The 22,926-nt window shown below is 55.9% G+C and overlaps 1 protein-coding gene across 1 annotated transcript in view; it reads left to right on the forward strand.

Moving 5' to 3' along the window:
- fen1 (flap structure-specific endonuclease 1) overlaps positions 1–22,577 on the forward strand; it is a gene marked incomplete at both ends in the record, with an annotated part of 46,440 nt that extends 23,863 nt beyond the window's left edge. The window contains 3 exons of the mRNA XM_070870808.1: positions 2,571–2,680; positions 20,824–20,960; positions 22,511–22,577. Coding sequence (XP_070726909.1) covers positions 2,571–2,680; positions 20,824–20,960; positions 22,511–22,577 — 314 coding nt within the window. The remainder of the gene's footprint in view (positions 1–2,570; positions 2,681–20,823; positions 20,961–22,510) is intronic.
- Between the last annotated feature and the right edge of the window lie 349 nt (positions 22,578–22,926).

Here is a 22,926-nt window from a genome sequence, read left to right on the forward strand (position 1 = left end):
CCAAATGCGCTGCTATTTCATCTTTAATAATTGATTCCAACATTTTCCCCACTACCGATGTCAGGCTAACCGGTCTATAATTACCCATTTTCTCTCTCCCTCCTTTTTTAAAAAGTGGTGTTACATTAGCTACCCTCCAGTCCATAGGAACTGATCCAGAGTCGATAGACTGTTGGAAAATGATCACCAATACATCCACTATTTCTAGGGCCACTTCCTTAAGTACTCTGGGATGCAGAATATCAGGCCCCGGGGATTTATCGGCCTTCAATCCCATCAATTTTTCCAACACAATTTCCCGACTAATAAGGATATCCTTCAGTTCCTCCTTCTCACTAGACCCTCGGTCCCCTAGTATTTCCGGAAGGTTATTTGTGTCTTCCTTCGGAAAGACAGAACCAAAGTATTTGTTCAATTGGTCTGCCATTTCTTTGTTCCACATTATAAATTCACCTGAATCTGACTGTAAGGGACCCACGTTTATCTTCACTAATCTTTTTCTCCTGACTTGTGCCTTGTAGCTGGTGGCAAGGCTTTGGGGAGTCAGGAGTTGAGACACTGGCCACAGAAAACCCAGCCTCTGACCTGCTCTTGTTGCCACAGTATTTATGTGGCTGGTCCAGTTCAGTTTCTGGTCAATGGTGACCCCCAGGATGTTGATGATGGGGAATTCGGCCATGGGAATGCCGCTGAATGTCAAGAGAAGGTCGATATGGATCATCTACTCGGCAGTTCTGGCTAAAGATGGTTACAAACGCCTTGTCTGTTGCACTCACGTGCTGGGCTCTGCCACCATTGGTGCATACATTATGTGTGTGTGTGTGTTATCTATGCTGTGTTTATTTGCGGATGTATATACAAAATGGTCATTGAACGTGCGGTTTTAAAAAGTAATGGGCCATAAATTGCAGCCTCTCTGGGTGCGTACAATGTGGATAATGGATAATAAGGGATCGATATTGGCCCCAGGGCACTCAGGATAACTCCACTGCTCCTGTTCGAAATAGTGACCGTGGGATCTTTTACATCCACCTCTTCAGAGAGTGGACAGGGTCTCGGTTTAAGGTCTCATCCGAAAGACGGCCCCTCCGACAGTGCGGGGCTCCCTCAGTACTGCCCCTCCGACAGTGCGGCGCTCCCTCAGTACTGCCCCTCCGACAGTGCGGCTCTCCCTCAGTACTGCCCCTCCGACAGTGCAGCGCTCCCTCAGTACTGCCCCTCCGACAGTGCAGCGCTCCCTCAGTACTGCCCCTCCGACAGTGCGGCACTCCCTCATTACTGCCCCTCCGACAGTGCGGCTCTCCCTCAGTACTGCCCCTCCGACAGTGCGGTGCTCCCTCAGTACTGATCCTCCGACAGTGCGGCGCTCCATCGGTACTGCCCCTCCGACAGTGCGGCACTCCCTCAGTACTGCCCCTCCGACAGTGCGGCTCTCCCTCAGTACTGCCCCTCCGACAGTGCGGCGCTCCCTCAGTACTGCCCCTCCGACAGTGCGGCACTCCCTCAGTACTGCCCCTCCGACAGTGCGGCGCTCCCTCAGTACTGCCCCTCCGACAGTGCGGCGCTCCCTCAGTACTGCCCCTCCGACAGTGCGGCGCTCCCTCAGTACTGCCCCTCCGACAGTGCGGCACTCCCTCAGTACTGCCCCTCCGACAGTGCGGCGCTCCCTTGGGCAGAGAGACGGTTACAATGTCACAGGATGGCGCCGTTAGTTAATTCATGGACTGGGCGGGTGAGGGGGAACACTGTGTCGCACTGGCCTGATTCCAGCTGCTCACCGTGGCTCCAAACGTGTCCTTCAGGCACCAGAATTAAGCTCTGCCGGTGGTGCAGGGAGTCCCAGGTCCTGTCTCCATTGCCCGGTGTGGGACCGAGCATTGAAACATAGACAATAGGAGCAGGAGTCGGCCATTCGGCCCCTCGAGCCTGCACCATTCAATACGATCATGGCTGATCCTCTATCTCAACACCATATTCCCGCTTTCTCCCCAATACCCCTTGATGCCTTTTGTGTCTAGAAATCTATCGGTCTCCCTCTTAAATATATTCAGTGACTTGGCCCCCACAGCCTTCTGTGGTAGAGAATTCCACAGGTTCACCATCCTCGGAGTGAGAACATTTCTCCTCATCTCGGTCCTAAATTTCCTACCCCGTATCCTGAGACTGTGACTCCTTGTTCTAGACTTCCCAGCCCCCGGGGGAAACATCTTCCCCGCATCCAGTCTGTCCAACCCCGTCAGAATTTTATACCTTTCAATGAGATCCCCTCTCATTCTTCTAAACTCCAGTGAATACAGGCCCAGTCGACCCAATCTCTCCTCATACGGCAGTCCTGCCCTCCCAGGAATCAGTCTGGTGAACCTTCGCTGCACTCCCTCTGTGGCAAGTGTATCCTTCCTTAGTTAAGGAGACCGACACTGCACACAATACTCCAGGTGTGGTCTCACCAAGGCCCCCAAACCCACAGCAGGGACGTGGGGTCAGTATGTGACTGGGTGCTGGGGTCAGTGAGGGTCAGAGGTGAATGGGAGCTGGCGGACTGCAGTCTGACACGCTTCTCTTGACCCTAGGTGATGCTGAGAACATCGAGAGGTTCAACAAGAGGCTGGTGAAGGTCACCAAACAACACAACGACGAGTGTAAACGGCTGCTGCAGCTCATGGGGGTCCCGTACATCGAGGTAACGGTCAATGGGGGGGGTCCGTACATTGGGGTAATGGTCAATGGGTCTGTACATCGGGGTAATGGTCAATGGGTCTGTACATCGGGGTAATGGTCAATGGGGGGTCTGTACATCGGGGTAATGGTCAATGGGGGGTCCCGTACATCGAGGTAACGGTCAATGGGTCTGTACATCGGGGTAATGGTCAATGGGGGGTCTGTACATCGGGGTAATGGTCAATGGGGGGTCCGTACATCGAGGTAATGGTCAATGGGTCTGTACATCGGGGTGATGGTCAATGGGTCTGTACATCGGGGTAATGGTCAATGGGGGGTCTGTACATCGGGGTAATGGTCAATGGGGGGTCCCGTACATCGAGGTAATGGTCAATGGGTCTGTACATCGGGGTAATGGTCAATGGGTCTGTACATCGGGGTAATGGTCAATGGGGGGTCCCGTACATCGAGGTAATGGTCAATGGGTCTGTACATCGGGGTAATGGTCAATGGGTCCGTACATCGAGGTAATGGTCAATGGGTCTGTACATCGGGGTAATGGTCAATGGGTCTGTACATCGGGGTAATGGTCAATGGGTCTGTACATCGGGGTAATGGTCAATGGGCCTGTACATCGGGGTAATGGTCAATGGGTCTGTACATCGGGGTAATGGTCAATGGGGGGTCCCGTACATCGAGGTAATGGTCAATGGGTCTGTACATCGGGGTAATGGTCAATGGGGGGTCCGTACATCGGGGTAATGGTCAATGGGTCTGTACATCGGGGCAATGGTCAATGGGTCTGTACATCGGGGTAATGGTCAATGGGGGGTCTGTACATCGGGGTAATGGTCAATGGGTCTGTACATCGGGGTAATGGTCAATGGGTCTGTACATCGGGGTAATGGTCAATGGGGGGTCTGTACATCGGGGTAATGGTCAATGGGTCTGTACATCGGGGTAATGGTAAATGGGTCTGTACATCGGGGTAATGGTCAATGGGTCTGTACATCGGGGTAATGGTCAATGGGGGGTCTGTACATCGGGGTAATGGTCAATGGGTCTGTACATCAGGGTAATGGTCAATGGGTCTGTACATGGGGTAATGGTCAATGGGTCTGTACATCGGGGTAATGGTCAATGGGGGGTCTGTACATCGGGGTAATGGTCAATGGGTCTGTACATCGGGGTAATGGTCAATGGGTCTGTACATCGAGGTAATGGTCAATGGGGGGTCTGTACATCGGGGTAACGGTCAATGGGTCTGTACATCGGGGTAATGGTCAATGGGTCTGTACATCGGGGTAATGGTCAATGGGGGGTCTGTACATCGGGGTAATGGTCAATGGGTCTGTACATCAGCGTAATGGTCAATGGGGGGTCTGTACATCGGGGTAACGGTCAATGGGTCTGTACATCGGGGTAATGGTCAATGGGTCTGTACATCGGGGTAATGGTCAATGGGTCTGTACATCGGGGTAATGGTCAATGGGGGGTCTGTACAGTGGGGTAATGGTCAATGGGGGGTCTGTACAGTGGGGTAATGGTCAATGGGTCTGTACATCGGGATAATGGTCAATGGGGGGTCTGTACAGTGGGGTAATGGTCAATGGGGGGTCTGTACAGTGGGGTAATGGTCAATGGGTCTGTACATCGGGATAATGGTCAATGGGTCTGTACATCGGGGTAATGGTCAATGGGGGGTCTGTACAGTGGGGTAATGGTCAATGGGGGGTCTGTACAGTGGGGTAATGGTCAATGGGTCTGTACATCGGGATAATGGTCAATGGGGGGTCTGTACAGTGGGGTAATGGTCAATGGGTCTGTACATCAGGGTAATGGTCAATGGGTCTGTACATCGGGGTAATGGTCAATGGGGGGTCTGTACATCGGGGTAATGGTCAATGGGTCTGTACATCGGGATAATGGTCAATGGGTCTGTACATCGGGGTAATGGTCAATGGGTCTGTACATCGGGGTAATGGTCAATGGGTCTGTACATCGGGGTAATGGTCAATGGGGGGTCTGTACATCGGGGTAATGGTCAATGGGGGGTCTGTACATCGGGGTAACGGTCAATGGGGGGTCTGTACATCGGGGTAACGGTCAATGGGTCTGTACATCGGGGTAATGGTCAATGGGTCTGTACATCGGGGTAATGGTCAATGGATCTGTACATGGGGTAATGGTCAATGGGTCTGTACATCGGGGTAATGGTCAATGGGGGGTCTGTACATCGGGGTAATGGTCAATGTTGGGTCTGTACATCGGGGTAATGGTCAATGGGTCTGTACATCGGGGTAATGGTCAATGGGTCTGTACATCGGGGTAATGGTCAATGGGTCTGTACATCGGGGTAATGTTCAATGGGGGGTCTATACATCGGGGTTGCCTGGTGTATGGGGTTAGGGTTTGGAGAGCGAGTGTATGGGGTTGGGGTTTGGAGAGCGAGTGTATGGGGTTAGGGTTTGGAGAGCGAGGGTTGCGTAGTGTATGGGGTTAGGGTTTGGAGAGCGAGGGTTGCGTAGTGTCTGGGGTTAGGGTTTGGAGAGCGAGGGTTGCGTAGTGTCTGGGGTTAGGGTTTGGAGAGCGAGAGTTGCGTAGTGTATGGGGTTAGGGTTTGGAGAGCGAGAGTTGCGTAGTGTATGGGGTTAGGGTTTGGAGAGCGAGGGTTGCCTGGTGTATGGGGTTGGGGTTTGGAGAGCGAGTGTATGGGGTTAGGGTTTGGAGAGCGAGTGTGTGCGTTGGGGTTTGGAGAGCGAGTGTATGGGGTTGCGGTTTGGAGAGTGAGTGTATGGGGTTAGGGTTTGGAGAGCGAGTGTATGGGGTTAGGGTTTGGAGAGCGAGTGTGTGCGTTGGGGTTTGGAGAGCGAGTGTATGGGGTTGGGGTTTGGAGAGTGAGTGTATGGGGTTAGGGTTTGGAGAGCGAGTGTGTGGGTTAGGGTTTGGAGGGCGAGTGTATGGGGTTGGGGTTTGGAGAGCGAGTGTATGGGGTTAGGGTTTGGAGAGCGAGTGTATGGGGTTAGGGTTTGGAGAGCGAGTGTATGGGTTGGGGTTTGGAGAGTGAGTGTATGGGGTTAGGGTTTGGAGAGCGAGTGTATGGGGTTAGGGTTTGGAGAGCGAGTGTATGGGGTTAGGGTTTGGAGGGCGAGTGTATGGGGTTGGGGTTTGGAGAGCGAGTGTATGGGGTTAGGGTTTGGAGGGCGAGTGTATGGGGTTGGGGTTTGGAGAGCGAGTGTATGGGGTTAGGGTTTGGAGAGCGAGTGTGTGGGTTGGGGTTTGGAGAGCGAGTGTATGGGGTTAGGGTTTGGAGAGCCAGTGTATGGGGTTGGGGTTTGGAGAGCGAGTGTATGGGTTGGGGTTTGGAGAGTGAGTGTATGGGTTAGGGTTTGGAGGGCGAGTGTATGGGGTTGGGGTTTGGAGAGCGAGTGTATGGGGTTAGGGTTTGGAGAGCGAGTGTATGGGGTTGGGGTTTGGAGAGCGAGTGTGTGGGGTTGGGGTTTGGAGAGCCAGTGTATGGGGTTGGGGTTTGGAGGGCGAGTGTATGGGGTTAGGGTTTGGAGAGCGAGTGTATGGGTTGGGGTTTGGAGAGCGAGTGTGTGGGGTTGGGGTTTGGAGAGCGAGTGTATGGGGTTAGGGTTTGGAGAGCGAGTGTATGGTGTTGGGGTTTGGAGAGCGAGTGTATGGTGTTGGGGTTAGGAGAGCGAGTGTATGGTGTTGGGGTTTGGAGAGCGAGTGTGTGGGGTTGGGGTTTGGAGAGCGAGTGTGTGGGGTTGGGGTTTGGAGGGCGAGTGTATGGTGTTGGGGTTTGGAGAGCGAGTGTATGGGGTTGGGGTTAGGAGAGCGAGTGTATGGGTTGGGGTTTGGAGAGCGAGTGTATGGGGTTGGGGTTTGGAGAGCGAGTGTATGGTGTTGGGGTTAGGAGAGCGAGTGTGTGGGTTGGGGTTTGGAGAGCGAGTGTGTGGGTTAGGGTTTGGAGGGCGAGTGTCTGGGTTGGGGTTTGGAGAGCGAGTGTATGGGGTTGGGGTTTGGAGAGCGAGTGTATGGTGTTGGGGTTAGGAGAGCGAGTGTGTGGGTTGGGGTTTGGAGGGCGAGTGTCTGGGTTGGGGTTTGGAGAGCGAGTGTCTGGGGTTGGGGTTTGGAGGGCGAGTGTCTGGGGTTGGGGTTTGGAGGGCGAGTGTATGGGGTTGGGGTTTGGAGAGCGAGTGTATGGGGTTGGGGTTTGGAGAGCGAGTGTATGGGTTGGGGTTTGGAGAGCGAGTGTATGGGTTGGGGTTTGGAGAGCGAGTGTATGGGGTTGGGGTTTGGAGAGCGAGTGTATGGGGTTGGGGTTTGGAGAGCGAGTGTATGGGTTGGGGTTTGGAGAGCGAGTGTATGGGGTTGGGGTTTGGAGAGCGAGTGTGTGGGGTTGGGGTTTGGAGAGCGAGTGTATGGGGTTGGGGTTTGGAGAGCGAGTGTGTGGGGTTGGGGTTTGGAGAGCGAGTGTATGGGGTTGGGGTTTGGAGAGCGAGTGTGTGGGTTGGGGTTTGGAGAGCGAGTGTGTGGGGTTGGGGTTTGGAGAGCGAGTGTATGGGGTTGGGGTTTGGAGAGCGAGTGTATGGGGTTAGGGTTTAGAGAGCGAGTGTGTGGGTTGGGGTTTGGAGAGCGAGTGTGTGGGGTTGGGGTTTGGAGAGCGAGTGTATGGGTTGGGGTTTGGAGAGCGAGTGTATGGGGTTGGGGTTTGGAGAGCGAGTGTATGGGGTTAGGGTTTGGAGAGCGAGTGTATGGGGTTGGGGTTTGGAGAGTGAGTGTATGGGGTTAGGGTTTAGAGAGCGAGTGTATGGGGTTGGGGTTTGGAGAGCGAGTGTATGGGGTTAGGGTTTAGAGAGCGAGTGTATGGGGTTGGGGTTTGGAGAGCGAGTGTATGGGGTTGGGGTTTGGAGAGCGAGTGTATGGGGTTGGGGTTTGGAGAGAGAGTGTATGGGGTTGGGGTTTGGAGAGCGAGTGTATGGGGTTGGGGTTTGGAGAGCGAGTGTGTGGGGTTGGGGTTTGGAGAGCGAGTGTGTGGGGTTGGGGTTTGGAGAGCGAGTGTATGGGGTTGGGGTTTGGAGAGCGAGTGTGTGGGGTTGGGGTTTGGAGAGCGAGTGTATGGGTTGGGGTTTGGAGGGCGAGTGTATGGGGTTGGGGTTTGGAGAGCGAGTGTATGGGGTTGGGGTTTGGAGAGCGAGTGTATGGGGTTAGGGTTTGGAGAGCGAGTGTATGGGGTTAGGGTTTGGAGAGCGAGTGTATGGGGTTGGGGTTTGGAGAGCAAGTGTATGGGGTTAGGGTTTGGAGAGCGAGTGTATGGGGTTGGGGTTTGGAGAGCGAGTGTATGAGGTTAGGGTTTGGAGAGCGAGTGTCTGGGTTGGGGTTTGGAGAGCGAGTGTATGAGGTTAGGGTTTGGAGAGCGAGTGTATGGGGTTGGGGTTTGGAGAGCGAGTGTATGGGGTTAGGGTTTGGAGAGCGAGTGTATGGGGTTAGGGTTTGGAGAGCGAGTGTATGGGGTTGGGGTTTGGAGAGCGAGTGTCTGGGTTGGGGTTTGGAGAGCGAGTGTGTGGGTTGGGGTTTGGAGAGCGAGTGTATGGGGTTGGGGTTTGGAGAGCGAGTGTATGGGGTTAGGGTTTGGAGAGCGAGTGTATGGGGTTAGGGTTTGGAGAGCGAGTGTATGGGGTTGGGGTTTGGAGAGCGAGTGTGTGGGGTTGGGGTTTGGAGAGTGAGTGTCTGGGTTGGGGTTTGGAGAGCGAGTGTATGGGTTGGGGTTTGGAGAGCGAGTGTATGGGGTTGGGGTTTGGAGAGTGAGTGTCTGGGTTGGGGTTTGGAGAGCGAGTGTGTGGGTTGGGGTTTGGAGAGCGAGTGTGTGGGGTTGGGGTTTGGAGAGCGAGTGTATGGGTTGGGGTTTGGAGAGCGAGTGTGTGGGTTGGGGTTTGGAGAGCGAGTGTGTGGGGTTGGGGTTTGGAGAGCAAGTGTATGGGGTTGGGGTTTGGAGAGCGAGTGTGTGGGGTTGGGGTTTGGAGAGCGAGTGTGTGGGGTTGGGGTTTGGAGAGCGAGTGTGGGTTGGGGTTTGGAGGGCGAGTGTGTGGGTTGGGGTTTGGAGAGCGAGTGTGTGGGGTTGGGGTTTGGAGAGCGAGTGTGTGGGGTTGGGGTTTGGAGAGCGAGGGTTGCGTACTGTATGGGGTTAGGGTTTGGAGAGTGAGTGTATGGGGTTGGGGTTTGGAGAGCGAGTGTCAGGGTTAGGGTTTGGAGGGCGAGTGTATGGGGTTGGGGTTTGGAGAGCGAGTGTGTGGGGTTGGGGTTTGGAGAGCGAGTGTATGGGTTGGGGTTTGGAGAGCGAGTGTGTGGGGTTGGGGTTTGGAGGGCGAGTGTGTGGGGTTGGGGTTTGGAGAGAGAGTGTGTGGGGTTGGGGTTTGGAGAGCGAGTGTATGGGGTTAGGGTTTGGAGAGCGAGTGTATGGGGTTAGGGTTTGGAGAGCGAGTGTATGGGTTGGGGTTTGGAGAGCGAGTGTGTGGGGTTAGGGTTTGGAGAGCGAGTGTGTGGGGTTGGGGTTTGGAGAGCGAGTGTGTGGGGTTGGGGTTTGGAGAGAGAGTGTATGGGGTTGGGGTTTGGAGGGCGAGTGTGTGGGGTTGGGGTTTGGAGAGAGAGTGTGTGGGGTTGGGGTTTGGAGAGCGAGTGTATGGGGTTAGGGTTTGGAGAGCGAGTGTATGGGGTTAGGGTTTGGAGAGCGAGTGTATGGGTTGGGGTTTGGAGAGCGAGTGTGTGGGGTTGGGGTTTGGAGAGCGAGTGTGTGCGGTTGGGGTTTGGAGAGCGAGTGTATGGGGTTGTGGTTTGGAGAAAGAGTGTGTGGGGTTGGGGTTTGGAGAGCGAGTGTATGGGGTTGGGGTTTGGAGAGCGAGTGTATGGGGTTAGGGTTTGGAGAGAGAGTGTATGGGGTTAGGGTTTGGAGAGAGAGTGTATGGGGTTGGGGTTTGGAGAGCGAGTGTCTGGGTTGGGGTTTGGAGAGCGAGTGTCTGGGTTGGGGTTTGGAGAGCGAGTGTATGGGGTTAGGGTTTCGAGAGCGAGTGTATGGGGTTAGGGTTTGGAGAGCGAGTGTGTGGGTTAGGGTTTGGAGAGCGAGTGTATGGGGTTAGGGTTTGGAGAGCGAGTGTGTGGGGTTGGGGTTTGGAGAGAGAGTGTGTGGGGTTGGGGTTTGGAGAGCGAGTGTGTGGGTTGGGGTTTGGAGAGCGAGTGTGTGGGGTTGGGGTTTGGAGAGCGAGTGTGTGGGGTTGGGGTTTGGAGAGCGAGTGTGTGGGGTTGGGGTTTGGAGAGCGAGTGTGTGGGTTGGGATTTGGAGAGCGAGTGTATGGGGTTGGGGTTTGGAGAGCGAGTGTGTGGGGTTGGGGTTTGGAGAGCAAGTGTATGGGGTTGGGGTTTGGAGAGCGAGTGTGTGGGGTTGGGGTTTGGAGAGCGAGTGTGTGGGTTGGGGTTTGGAGAGCGAGTGTGTGGGTTGGGGTTTGGAGGGCGAGTGTGTGGGTTGGGGTTTGGAGAGCGAGTGTGTGGGGTTGGGGTTTGGAGAGCGAGGGTTGCGTACTGTATGGGGTTAGGGTTTGGAGAGTGAGTGTATGGGGTTGGGGTTTGGAGAGCGAGTGTCAGGGTTAGGGTTTGGAGGGCGAGTGTCTGGGTTGGGGTTTGGAGAGCGAGTGTATGGGGTTGGGGTTTGGAGAGCGAGTGTCAGGGTTAGGGTTTGGAGAGCGAGTGTATGGGGTTGGGGTTTGGAGAGCGAGGGTTAGGGTTTGGAGAGCGAGTGTATGGGGTTGGGGTTTGGAGAGCGAGTGTGTGGGGTTGGGGTTTGGAGAGTGAGTGTGTGGGGTTGGGGTTTGGAGAGCGAGTGTGTGGGGTTGGGGTTTGGAGAGCGAGGGTTGCGTACTGTATGGGGTTAGGGTTTGGAGAGTGAGTGTATGGGGTTGGGGTTTGGAGAGCGAGTGTCAGGGTTAGGGTTTGGAGGGCGAGTGTATGGGGTTGGGGTTTGGAGAGCGAGTGTATGGGTTGGGGTTTGGAGAGCGAGTGTGTGGGGTTGGGGTTTGGAGGGCGAGTGTGTGGGGTTGGGGTTTGGAGAGAGAGTGTGTGGGGTTGGGGTTTGGAGAGCGAGTGTATGGGGTTAGGGTTTGGAGAGCGAGTGTATGGGGTTAGGGTTTGGAGAGCGAGTGTATGGGTTGGGGTTTGGAGAGCGAGTGTGTGGGGTTAGGGTTTGGAGAGCGAGTGTGTGGGGTTGGGGTTTGGAGAGCGAGTGTGTGGGGTTGGGGTTTGGAGAGAGAGTGTATGGGGTTGGGGTTTGGAGGGCGAGTGTGTGGGGTTGGGGTTTGGAGAGAGAGTGTGTGGGGTTGGGGTTTGGAGAGCGAGTGTATGGGGTTAGGGTTTGGAGAGCGAGTGTATGGGGTTAGGGTTTGGAGAGCGAGTGTATGGGTTGGGGTTTGGAGAGCGAGTGTGTGGGGTTGGGGTTTGGAGAGCGAGTGTGTGCGGTTGGGGTTTGGAGAGCGAGTGTATGGGGTTGTGGTTTGGAGAAAGAGTGTGTGGGGTTGGGGTTTGGAGAGCGAGTGTATGGGGTTGGGGTTTGGAGAGCGAGTGTATGGGGTTAGGGTTTGGAGAGAGAGTGTATGGGGTTAGGGTTTGGAGAGAGAGTGTATGGGGTTGGGGTTTGGAGAGCGAGTGTCTGGGTTGGGGTTTGGAGAGCGAGTGTCTGGGTTTGGGTTTGGAGAGCGAGTGTATGGGGTTAGGGTTTGGAGAGCGAGTGTATGGGGTTAGGGTTTGGAGAGCGAGTGTGTGGGTTAGGGTTTGGAGAGCGAGTGTATGGGTTTAGGGTTTGGAGAGCGAGTGTGTGGGGTTGGGGTTTGGAGAGAGAGTGTGTGGGGTTGGGGTTTGGAGAGCGAGTGTGTGGGTTGGGGTTTGGAGAGCGAGTGTGTGGGGTTGGGGTTTGGAGAGCGAGTGTATGGGGTTGGGGTTTGGAGAGCGAGTGTGTGGGGTTGGGGTTTGGAGAGCGAGTGTGTGGGTTGGGGTTTGGAGAGCGAGTGTATGGGGTTGGGGTTTGGAGAGCGAGTGTGTGGGGTTGGGGTTTGGAGAGCAAGTGTATGGGGTTGGGGTTTGGAGAGCGAGTGTGTGGGGTTGGGGTTTGGAGAGCGAGTGTGTGGGTTGGGGTTTGGAGAGCGAGTGTGTGGGTTGGGGTTTGGAGGGCGAGTGTGTGGGTTGGGGTTTGGAGAGCGAGTGTGTGGGGTTGGGGTTTGGAGAGCGAGGGTTGCGTACTGTATGGGGTTAGGGTTTGGAGAGTGAGTGTATGGGGTTGGGGTTTGGAGAGCGAGTGTCAGGGTTAGGGTTTGGAGGGCGAGTGTCTGGGTTGGGGTTTGGAGAGCGAGTGTATGGGGTTGGGGTTTGGAGAGCGAGTGTCAGGGTTAGGGTTTGGAGAGCGAGTGTATGGGGTTGGGGTTTGGAGAGCGAGTGTCAGGGTTAGGGTTTGGAGAGCGAGTGTATGGGGTTGGGGTTTGGAGAGCGAGTGTGTGGGGTTGGGGTTTGGAGAGTGAGTGTATGGGGTTGGGGTTTGGAGAGCGAGTGTGTGGGTTGGGGTTTGGAGGGCGAGTGTATGGGGTTGGGGTTTGGAGAGCGAGTGTGTGGGGTTGGGGTTTGGAGAGCGAGTGTCAGGGTTAGGGTTTGGAGGGCGAGTGTATGGGGTTGGGGTTTGGAGAGCGAGTGTGTGGGGTTGGGGTTTGGAGAGCGAGTGTATGGGTTGGGGTTTGGAGAGCGAGTGTGTGGGGTTGGGGTTTGGAGGGCGAGTGTGTGGGGTTGGGGTTTGGAGAGAGAGTGTGTGGGGTTGGGGTTTGGAGAGCGAGTGTATGGGGTTAGGGTTTGGAGAGCGAGTGTATGGGGTTAGGGTTTGGAGAGCGAGTGTATGGGTTGGGGTTTGGAGAGCGAGTGTGTGGGGTTAGGGTTTGGAGACCGAGTGTGTGGGGTTGGGGTTTGGAGAGCGAGTGTGTGGGGTTGGGGTTTGGAGAGAGAGTGTATGGGGTTGGGGTTTGGAGGGCGAGTGTGTGGGGTTGGGGTTTGGAGAGAGAGTGTGTGGGGTTGGGGTTTGGAGAGCGAGTGTATGGGGTTAGGGTTTGGAGAGCGAGTGTATGGGGTTAGGGTTTGGAGAGCGAGTGTATGGGTTAGGGTTTGGAGAGCGAGTGTGTGGGGTTGGGGTTTGGAGAGCGAGTGTATGGGGTTAGGGTTTGGAGAGCGAGTGTGTGGGGTTGGGGTTTGGAGAGCGAGTGTGTGCGTTGGGGTTTGGAGAGAGAGTGTATGGTGTTGGGGTTTGGAGAGCGAGTGTATGGGTTGGGGTTTGGAGAGCGAGTGTATGGGTTGGGGTTTGGAGAGCGAGTGTATGGGGTTAGGGTTTGGAGAGCGAGTGTATGGTGTTGGGGTTTGGAGAGCGAGTGTATGGTGTTGGGGTTAGGAGAGCGAGTGTATGGTGTTGGGGTTTGGAGAGCGAGTGTGTGGGGTTGGGGTTTGGAGAGCGAGTGTGTGGGGTTGGGGTTTGGAGGGCGAGTGTATGGTGTTGGGGTTTGGAGAGCGAGTGTATGGTGTTGGGGTTAGGAGAGCGAGTGTATGGGTTGGGGTTTGGAGAGCGAGTGTATGGGGTTGGGGTTTGGAGAGCGAGTGTATGGTGTTGGGGTTAGGAGAGCGAGTGTGTGGGTTGGGGTTTGGAGAGCGAGTGTGTGGGTTAGGGTTTGGAGGGCGAGTGTCTGGGTTGGGGTTTGGAGAGCGAGTGTATGGGGTTGGGGTTTGGAGAGCGAGTGTATGGTGTTGGGGTTAGGAGAGCGAGTGTGTGGGTTGGGGTTTGGAGGGCGAGTGTCTGGGTTGGGGTTTGGAGAGCGAGTGTCTGGGGTTGGGGTTTGGAGGGCGAGTGTCTGGGGTTGGGGTTTGGAGGGCGAGTGTATGGGGTTGGGGTTTGGAGAGCGAGTGTATGGGGTTGGGGTTTGGAGAGCGAGTGTGTGGGTTGGGGTTTGGAGAGCGAGTGTGTGGGGTTGGGGTTTGGAGAGCGAGTGTATGGGGTTGGGGTTTGGAGAGCGAGTGTATGGGGTTAGGGTTTAGAGAGCGAGTGTGTGGGTTGGGGTTTGGAGAGCGAGTGTGTGGGGTTGGGGTTTGGAGAGCGAGTGTATGGGTTGGGGTTTGGAGAGCGAGTGTATGGGGTTGGGGTTTGGAGAGCGAGTGTATGGGGTTAGGGTTTGGAGAGCGAGTGTATGGGGTTGGGGTTTGGAGAGTGAGTGTATGGGGTTAGGGTTTAGAGAGCGAGTGTATGGGGTTGGGGTTTGGAGAGCGAGTGTATGGGGTTAGGGTTTAGAGAGCGAGTGTATGGGGTTGGGGTTTGGAGAGCGAGTGTATGGGGTTGGGGTTTGGAGAGCGAGTGTATGGGGTTGGGGTTTGGAGAGAGAGTGTATGGGGTTGGGGTTTGGAGAGCGAGTGTATGGGGTTGGGGTTTGGAGAGCGAGTGTGTGGGGTTGGGGTTTTGAGAGCGAGTGTATGGGGTTGGGGTTTGGAGAGCGAGTGTGTGGGGTTGGGGTTTGGAGAGCGAGTGTATGGGTTGGGGTTTGGAGGGCGAGTGTATGGGGTTGGGGTTTGGAGAGCGAGTGTATGGGGTTCGGGTTTGGAGAGCGAGTGTATGGGGTTAGGGTTTGGAGAGCGAGTGTATGGGGTTAGGGTTTGGAGAGCGAGTGTATGGGGTTGGGGTTTGGAGAGCGAGTGTATGGGGTTAGGGTTTGGAGAGCGAGTGTATGGGGTTGGGGTTTGGAGAGCGAGTGTATGAGGTTAGGGTTTGGAGAGCGAGTGTCTGGGTTGGGGTTTGGAGAGCGAGTGTATGAGGTTAGGGTTTGGAGAGCGAGTGTATGGGGTTGGGGTTTGAAGAGCGAGTGTATGGGGTTAGGGTTTGGAGAGCGAGTGTATGGGGTTAGGGTTTGGAGAGCGAGTGTATGGGGTTGGGGTTTGGAGAGCGAGTGTCTGGGTTGGGGTTTGGAGAGCGAGTGTGTGGGTTGGGGTTTGGAGAGCGAGTGTATGGGGTTGGGGTTTGGAGAGCGAGTGTATGGGGTTAGGGTTTGGAGAGCGAGTGTATGGGGTTAGGGTTTGGAGAGCGAGTGTATGGGGTTGGGGTTTGGAGAGCGAGTGTGTGGGGTTGGGGTTTGGAGAGTGAGTCTCTGGGTTGGGGTTTGGAGAGCGAGTGTATGGGTTGGGGTTTGGAGAGCGAGTGTATGGGGTTGGGGTTTGGAGAGCGAGTGTGTGGGTTGGGGTTTGGAGAGCGAGTGTGTGGGGTTGGGGTTTGGAGAGCGAGTGTATGGGTTGGGGTTTGGAGAGCGAGTGTATGGGGTTGGGGTTTGGAGAGCGAGTGTATGGGGTTAGGGTTTGGAGAGCGAGTGTATGGGGTTGGGGTTTGGAGAGTGAGTGTATGGGGTTAGGGTTTAGAGAGCGAGTGTATGGGGTTGGGGTTTGGAGAGCGAGTGTATGGGGTTAGGGTTTAGAGAGCGAGTGTATGGGGTTGGGGTTTGGAGAGCGAGTGTATGGGGTTGGGGTTTGGAGAGCGAGTGTATGGGGTTGGGGTTTGGAGAGAGAGTGTATGGGGTTGGGGTTTGGAGAGCGAGTGTATGGGGTTGGGGTTTGGAGAGCGAGTGTGTGGGGTTGGGGTTTGGAGAGCGAGTGTGTGGGGTTGGGGTTTGGAGAGCGAGTGTATGGGGTTGGGGTTTGGAGAGCGAGTGTGTGGGGTTGGGGTTTGGAGAGCGAGTGTATGGGTTGGGGTTTGGAGGGCGAGTGTATGGGGTTGGGGTTTGGAGAGCGAGTGTATGGGGTTGGGGTTTGGAGAGCGAGTGTATGGGGTTAGGGTTTGGAGAGCGAGTGTATGGGGTTAGGGTTTGGAGAGCGAGTGTATGGGGTTGGGGTTTGGAGAGCGAGTGTATGGGGTTGGGGTTTGGAGAGCGAGTGTATGGGGTTGGGGTTTGGAGAGCGAGTGTATGAGGTTAGGGTTTGGAGAGCGAGTGTCTGGGTTGGGGTTTGGAGAGCGAGTCTATGAGGTTAGGGTTTGGAGAGCGAGTGTATGGGGTTGGGGTTTGGAGAGCGAGTGTATGGGGTTAGGGTTTGGAGAGCGAGTGTATGGGGTTAGGGTTTGGAGAGCGAGTGTATGGGGTTGGGGTTTGGAGAGCGAGTGTCTGGGTTGGGGTTTGGAGAGCGAGTGTGTGGGTTGGGGTTTGGAGAGCGAGTGTATGGGGTTGGGGTTTGGAGAGCGAGTGTATGGGGTTAGGGTTTGGAGAGCGAGTGTATGGGGTTAGGGTTTGGAGAGCGAGTGTATGGGGTTGGGGTTTGGAGAGCGAGTGTGTGGGGTTGGGGTTTGGAGAGTGAGTGTCTGGGTTGGGGTTTGGAGAGCGAGTGTATGGGTTGGGGTTTGGAGAGCGAGTGTATGGGGTTGGGGTTTGGAGAGTGAGTGTATGGGTTGGGGTTTGGAGAGCGAGTGTGTGGGGTTGGGGTTTGGAGAGCGAGTGTATGGGTTGGGGTTTGGAGAGCGAGTGTGTGGGTTGGGGTTTGGAGAGCGAGTGTGTGGGGTTGGGGTTTGGAGAGCAAGTGTATGGGGTTGGGGTTTGGAGAGCGAGTGTGTGGGGTTGGGGTTTGGAGAGCGAGTGTGTGGGGTTGGGGTTTGGAGAGCGAGTGTGTGGGTTGGGGTTTGGAGGGCGAGTGTGTGGGTTGGGGTTTGGAGAGCGAGTGTGTGGGGTTGGGGTTTGGAGAGCGAGTGTGTGGGGTTGGGGTTTGGAGAGCGAGGGTTGCGTACTTTATGGGGTTAGGGTTTGGAGAGTGAGTGTATGGGGTTGGGGTTTGAAGAGCGAGTGTCAGGGTTAGGGTTTGGAGGGCGAGTGTATGGGGTTGGGGTTTGGAGAGCGAGTGTGTGGGGTTGGGGTTTGGAGAGCGAGTGTATGGGTTGGGGTTTGGAGAGCGAGTGTGTGGGGTTGGGGTTTGGAGGGCGAGTGTGTGGGGTTGGGGTTTGGAGAGAGAGTGTGTGGGGTTGGGGTTTGGAGAGCGAGTGTATGGGGTTAGGGTTTGGAGAGCGAGTGTATGGGGTTAGGGTTTGGAGAGCGAGTGTATGGGTTGGGGTTTGGAGAGCGAGTGTGTGGGGTTAGGGTTTGGAGAGCGAGTGTGTGGGGTTGGGGTTTGGAGAGCGAGTGTGTGGGGTTGGGGTTTGGAGAGAGAGTGTATGGGGTTGGGGTTTGGAGGGCGAGTGTGTGGGGTTGGGGTTTGGAGAGAGAGTGTGTGGGGTTGGGGTTTGGAGAGCGAGTGTATGGGGTTAGGGTTTGGAGAGCGAGTGTATGGGGTTAGGGTTTGGAGAGCGAGTGTATGGGTTGGGGTTTGGAGAGCGAGTGTGTGGGGTTAGGGTTTGGAGAGCGAGTGTATGGGGTTGTGGTTTGGAGAGCGAGTGTGTGGGGTTGGGGTTTGGAGAGCGAGTGTATGGGGTTGGGGTTTGGAGAGCGAGTGTATGGGGTTAGGGTTTGGAGAGCGAGTGTGTGGGGTTGGGGTTTGGAGAGCGAGTGTGTGGGGTTGGGGTTTGGAGAGAGAGTGTATGGGGTTAGGGTTTGGAGAGAGAGTGTATGGGGTTGGGGTTTGGAGAGCGAGTGTCTGGGTTGGGGTTTGGAGAGCGAGTGTGTGGGTTGGTGTTTGGAGAGCGAGTGTCTGGGTTGGGGTTTGGAGAGCGAGTGTATGGGGTTAGGGTTTGGAGAGCGAGTGTATGGGGTTAGGGTTTGGAGAGCGAGTGTGTGGGTTAGGGTTTGGAGAGCGAGTGTATGGGGTTAGGGTTTGGAGAGCGAGTGTGTGGGGTTGGGGTTTGGAGAGAGAGTGTGTGGGGTTGGGGTTTGGAGAGCGAGTGTGTGGGTTGGGGTTTGGAGAGCGAGTGTGTGGGTTGGGGTTTGGAGAGCGAGTGTGTGGGGTTGGGGTTTGGAGAGCGAGTGTGTGGGGTTGGGGTTTGGAGAGCAAGTGTATGGGGTTGGGGTTTGGAGAGCGAGGGTTGCGTACTGTATGGGGTTAGGGTTTGGAGAGTGAGTGTATGGGGTTGGGGTTTGGAGAGCGAGTGTCAGGGTTAGGGTTTGGAGGGCGAGTGTCTGGGTTGGGGTTTGGAGAGCGAGTGTATGGGGTTGGGGTTTGGAGAGCGAGTGTCAGGGTTAGGGTTTGGAGAGCGAGTGTATGGGGTTGGGGTTTGGAGAGCGAGTGTCAGGGTTAGGGTTTGGAGAGCGAGTGTATGGGGTTGGGGTTTGGAGAGCGAGTGTGTGGGGTTGGGGTTTGGAGAGTGAGTGTATGGGGTTGGGGTTTGGAGAGCGAGTGTGTGGGTTGGGGTTTGGAGGGCGAGTGTATGGGGTTGGGGTTTGGAGAGCGAGTGTGTGGGGTTGGGGTTTGGAGAGCGAGTGTCAGGGTTAGGGTTTGGAGGGCGAGTGTATGGGGTTGGGGTTTGGAGAGCGAGTGTGTGGGGTTGGGGTTTGGAGAGCGAGTGTGTGGGGTTGGGGTTTGGAGGGCGAGTGTGTGGGGTTGGGGTTTGGAGAGAGAGTGTGTGGGGTTGGGGTTTGGAGAGCGAGTGTATGGGGTTAGGGTTTGGAGAGCGAGTGTATGGGGTTAGGGTTTGGAGAGCGAGTGTATGGGTTGGGGTTTGGAGAGCGAGTGTGTGGGGTTAGGGTTTGGAGACCGAGTGTGTGGGGTTGGGGTTTGGAGAGCGAGTGTGTGGGGTTGGGGTTTGGAGAGAGAGTGTATGGGGTTGGGGTTTGGAGGGCGAGTGTGTGGGGTTGGGGTTTGGAGAGAGAGTGTGTGGGGTTGGGGTTTGGAGAGCGAGTGTATGGGGTTAGGGTTTGGAGAGCGAGTGTATGGGGTTAGGGTTTGGAGAGCGAGTGTATGGGTTGGGGTTTGGAGAGCGAGTGTATGGGGTTAGGGTTTGGAGAGCGAGTGTATGGGGTTAGGGTTTGGAGAGCGAGTGTATGGGGTTGGGGTTTGGAGAGCGAGTGTGTGGGGTTGGGGTTTGGAGAGCGAGTGTATGGGGTTGTGGTTTGGAGAGCGAGTGTGTGGGGTTGGGGTTTGGAGAGCGAGTGTATGGGGTTGGGGTTTGGAGAGCGAGTGTATGGGGTTAGGGTTTGGAGAGCGAGTGTATGGGTTGGGGTTTGGAGAGCGAGTGTATGGGGTTAGGGTTTGGAGAGCGAGTGTATGGGGTTGGGGTTTGGAGAGCGAGTGTGTGGGGTTAGGGTTAGGGTTGGGGTTTGGAGAGCGAGTGTGTGGGGTTGGGGTTTGGAGAGCGAGTGTGTGGGTTGGGGTTTGGAGAGCGAGTGTATGGGGTTGGGGTTTGGAGAGCGAGTTTATGGGGTTAGGGTTTGGAGAGCGAGTGTATGGGTTGGGGTTTGGAGAGCGAGTGTATGGGGTTAGGGTTTGGAGAGCGAGTGTATGGGGTTGGGGTTTGGAGAGCGAGTGTATGGGGTTGGGGTTTGGAGAGCGAGTGTATGGGGTTAGGGTTTGGAGAGCGAGTGTATGGGGTTGGGGTTTGGAGAGCGAGTGTGTGGGGTTAGGGTTAGGGTTGGGGTTTGGAGAGCGAGTGTGTGGGGTTGGGGTTTGGAGGGCGAGGGTTGCGTAGTGTGTGGGGTTAGGGTTAGGGTTGGGGTTTGGAGAGCGAGTGTGTGGGGTTGGGGTTTGGAGAGCGACTGTGTGGGGTTGGGGTTTGGAGAGCGAGTGTGTGGGGTTAGGGTTTGGAGAGCGAGTATGTGGGTTGGGGTTTGGAGAGCGAGGGTTGCGTACTGTATGGGGTTGGGGTTTGGAGAGCGAGTGTCAGGGTTAGGGTTTGGAGGGCGAGTGTGGGGTTGGGGTTTGGAGGGCGAGTGTATGGGGTTGGGGTTTGGAGAGCGAGTGTCAGGGTTAGGGTTTGGAGAGCGAGTGTATGGGGTTGGGGTTTGGAGGGCGAGTGTATGGGGTTGGGGTTTGGAGAGCGAGTGTATGGGGTTAGGGTTTGGAGAGCGAGTGTATGGGGTTGGGGTTTGGAGAGCGAGTGTATGGGGTTAGGGTTTGGAGAGCGAGTGTATGGGGTTGGGGTTTGGAGAGCGAGTGTGTGGGGTTGGGGTTTGGAGGGCGAGTGTATGGGGTTGGGGTTTGGAGGGCGAGTGTGGGGTTGGGGTTTGGAGGGCGAGTGAATGGGGTTGGGGTTTGGAGAGCGAGTGTGTGGGGTTGGGGTTTGGAGGGCGAGTGTATGGGGTTGGGGTTTGGAGAGCGAGTGTATGGGTTGGGGTTTGGAGAGCGAGTGTATGGGGTTGGGGTTTGGAGAGCGAGTGTATGGGGTTAGGGTTTGGAGAGCGAGTGTATGGGTTGGGGTTTGGAGAGCGAGTGTGTGGGGTTGGGGTTTGGAGGGCGAGTGTATGGGGTTGGGGTTTGGAGAGCGAGTGTATGGGGTTGGGGTTTGGAGAGCGAGTGTATGGGTTGGGGTTTGGAGAGCGAGTGTGTGGGGTTGGGGTTTGGAGGGCGAGTGTATGGGGTTGGGGTTTGGAGAGCGAGTGTGTGGGGTTAGGGTTTGGAGAGCGAGTGTATGGGGTTGGGGTTTGGAGAGCGAGTGTGTGGGGTTAGGGTTTGGAGAGCGAGTGTGTGGGGTTGGGGTTTGGAGAGCGAGTGTGTGGGTTGGGGTTTGGAGAGCGAGGGTTGCGTACTGTATGGGGTTGGGGTTTGGAGAGCGAGTGTCAGGGTTAGGGTTTGGAGAGCGAGTGTATGGGGTTAGGGTTTGGAGAGCGAGTGTCAGGGTTGGGGTTTGGAGAGCGAGTGTATGGGGTTGGGGTTTGGAGAGCGAGTGTATGGGGTTGGGGTTTGGAGAGCGAGTGTCTGGGTTGGGGTTTGGAGAGCGAGTGTGTGGGGTTGGGGTTTGGAGAGCGAGTGTATGGGGTTGGGGTTTGGAGAGCGAGTGTATGGGGTTGGGGTTTGGAGAGCGAGTGTGTGGGGTTGGGGTTTGGAGAGCGAGTGTATGGGGTTGGGGTTTGGAGGGCGAGGGTTGCGTAGTGTGTGGGGTTGGGGTTTGGAGGGCGAGGGTTGCGTAGTGTGTGGGGTTGGGGTTGGGGTAATGTACAGGGGGCACCGTGGGCCCAGGCCACCAATGCTCTCCCTCCCTTCGATCACCAGGCTCCCTGTGAAGCAGAGGCTAGCTGTGCGGCTCTGGTCAAGGCTGGCAAGGTCTACGCGGCAGCCACCGAGGATATGGACGCTCTCACCTTCGGCACCTCCGTCTTACTGCGGCACATGACCGCGAGTGAGGCCAAGTGAGTCCCCCGTATCCCGAGTACCACTTACCCTACACTGTCCCATCAAACACTCCCAGGGCAGGTACAGCACGGGGTTAGATACAGAGTAAAGCTCCCTCTACACTGTCCCATCAAACACTCCCAGGGCAGGTACAGGGGTTTAGATACAGAGTAAAGCTCCCTCTACACTGTCCCATCAAACACTCCCAGGGCAGGTACAGGGGGTTAGATACAGAGTAAAGCTCCCTCTACACTGTCCCATCAAACACTCCCAGGGCAGGTACAGGGGGTTAGATACAGAGTAAAGCTCCCTCTACACTGTCCCATCAAACACTCCCAGGGCAGGTACAGGGGGTTAGATACAGAGTAAAGCTCCCTCTACACTGTCCCATCAAACACTCCCAGGGCAGGTACAGGGGGTTAGATACAGAGTAAAGCTCCCTCTACACTGTCCCATCAAACACTCCCAGGGCAGGTACAGCACAGGTTAGATACAGAGTAAAGCTCCCTCTACACTGTCCCATCAAACACTCCCAGGGCAGGTACAGCACAGGTTAGATACAGAGTAAAGCTCCCTCTACACTGTCCCATCAAACACTCCCAGGGCAGGTACAGCACAGGTTAGATACAGAGTAAAGCTCTCTCTACACTGTCCCATCAAACACTCCCAGGGCAGGTACAGGGGGTTAGATACAGAGTAAAGCTCCCGCTACACTGTCCCATCAAACACTCCCAGGGCAGGTACAGCACGGTTAGATACAGAGTAAAGCTCCCTCTACACTGTCCCATCAAACACTCCCAGGGCAGGTACAGCACGGGTTAGATACAGAGTAAAGCTCCCCCTACACTGTCCCATCAACACTCCCAGGGCAGGTACAGGGGTTAGATACAGAGTAAAGCTCCCTCTGCACTGTCCCATCAAACACTCCCAGGGCAGGTACAGCACGGGGTTAGATACAGAGTAAAGCTCCCTCTACACCTGTCCCATCAAACCACTCCCAGGGCAGGTCAGGGGGTTAGATACAGAGTAAAGCTCCCTCTACACTGTCCCATCAAACACTCCCAGGGCAGGTACAGCATGGGGTTAGATACAGAGTAAAGCTCCTTCTACACTGTCCCCATCAAACACTCCCAGGGCAGGTACAGGGGTTAGATACAGAGTAAAGCTCCCTCTACACTGTCCCCATCAAACACTCCCAGGGCAGGTACAGGGGGTTAGATACAGAGTAAAGCTCCCTCTACACTGTCCCCATCAAACACTCCCAGGGCAGGTACAGGGGGTTAGATACAGAGTAAAGCTCCCTCCACACTGTCCCCATCAAACACTCCCAGGGCAGGTACAGGGGGTTAGATACAGAGTAAAGCTCCCTCTACACTGTCCCCATCAAACACTCCCAGGGCAGGTACAGGGGTTAGATACAGAGTAAAGCTCCCTCTACACTGTCCCCATCAAACACTCCCAGGGCAGGTACAGCATGGGGTTAGATACAGAGTAAAGCTCCCTCTACACTGTCCCAGCAACATTTCAGGCTGTTCGTCATCTAATGGCCCTCCCTCTTTTTTCGCAGGAAGATACCCATCCAGGAGTTCCACCTGAACAAAGTATTACAGGAGTCAGGCCTGACACACGAACAGGTGGGTGAGAGGGAGCGTGATACCCACAGGCAGGTGGGTGAGGGGTAGTACGTGGGTAGGTGGGTGGGCAGTGAGTGGGTTTGAGGGTGAGAGGGGAGGGGGTGGGTGAGGGCTGAGGGAGGGGGTGGGTGGGTGGGTCGGGGAGGGGGTAGGTGGATGTGTGAGGGGTGGGGGGGTATGGGTTGTTGGGTGAGGACACTCTGCATTCCAACCTTTTGTTTTTCTCTCTTCCCCCTATCCTCCCCCTCCCTGTCTCACCCCTTCCCTCTCTCCCTCTCTCCCTCCCTCCCTCCCTCCCTCCTACTCCCTCCCTCCTCTCTCCTCCCTCCCTCTCTCCTCCCTCCCTCTC

Source organism: Pristiophorus japonicus, unplaced genomic scaffold (assembly GCF_044704955.1).
Source record: "Pristiophorus japonicus isolate sPriJap1 unplaced genomic scaffold, sPriJap1.hap1 HAP1_SCAFFOLD_1767, whole genome shotgun sequence".
Classification (NCBI taxonomy): Eukaryota; Metazoa; Chordata; class Chondrichthyes; family Pristiophoridae; genus Pristiophorus; species Pristiophorus japonicus.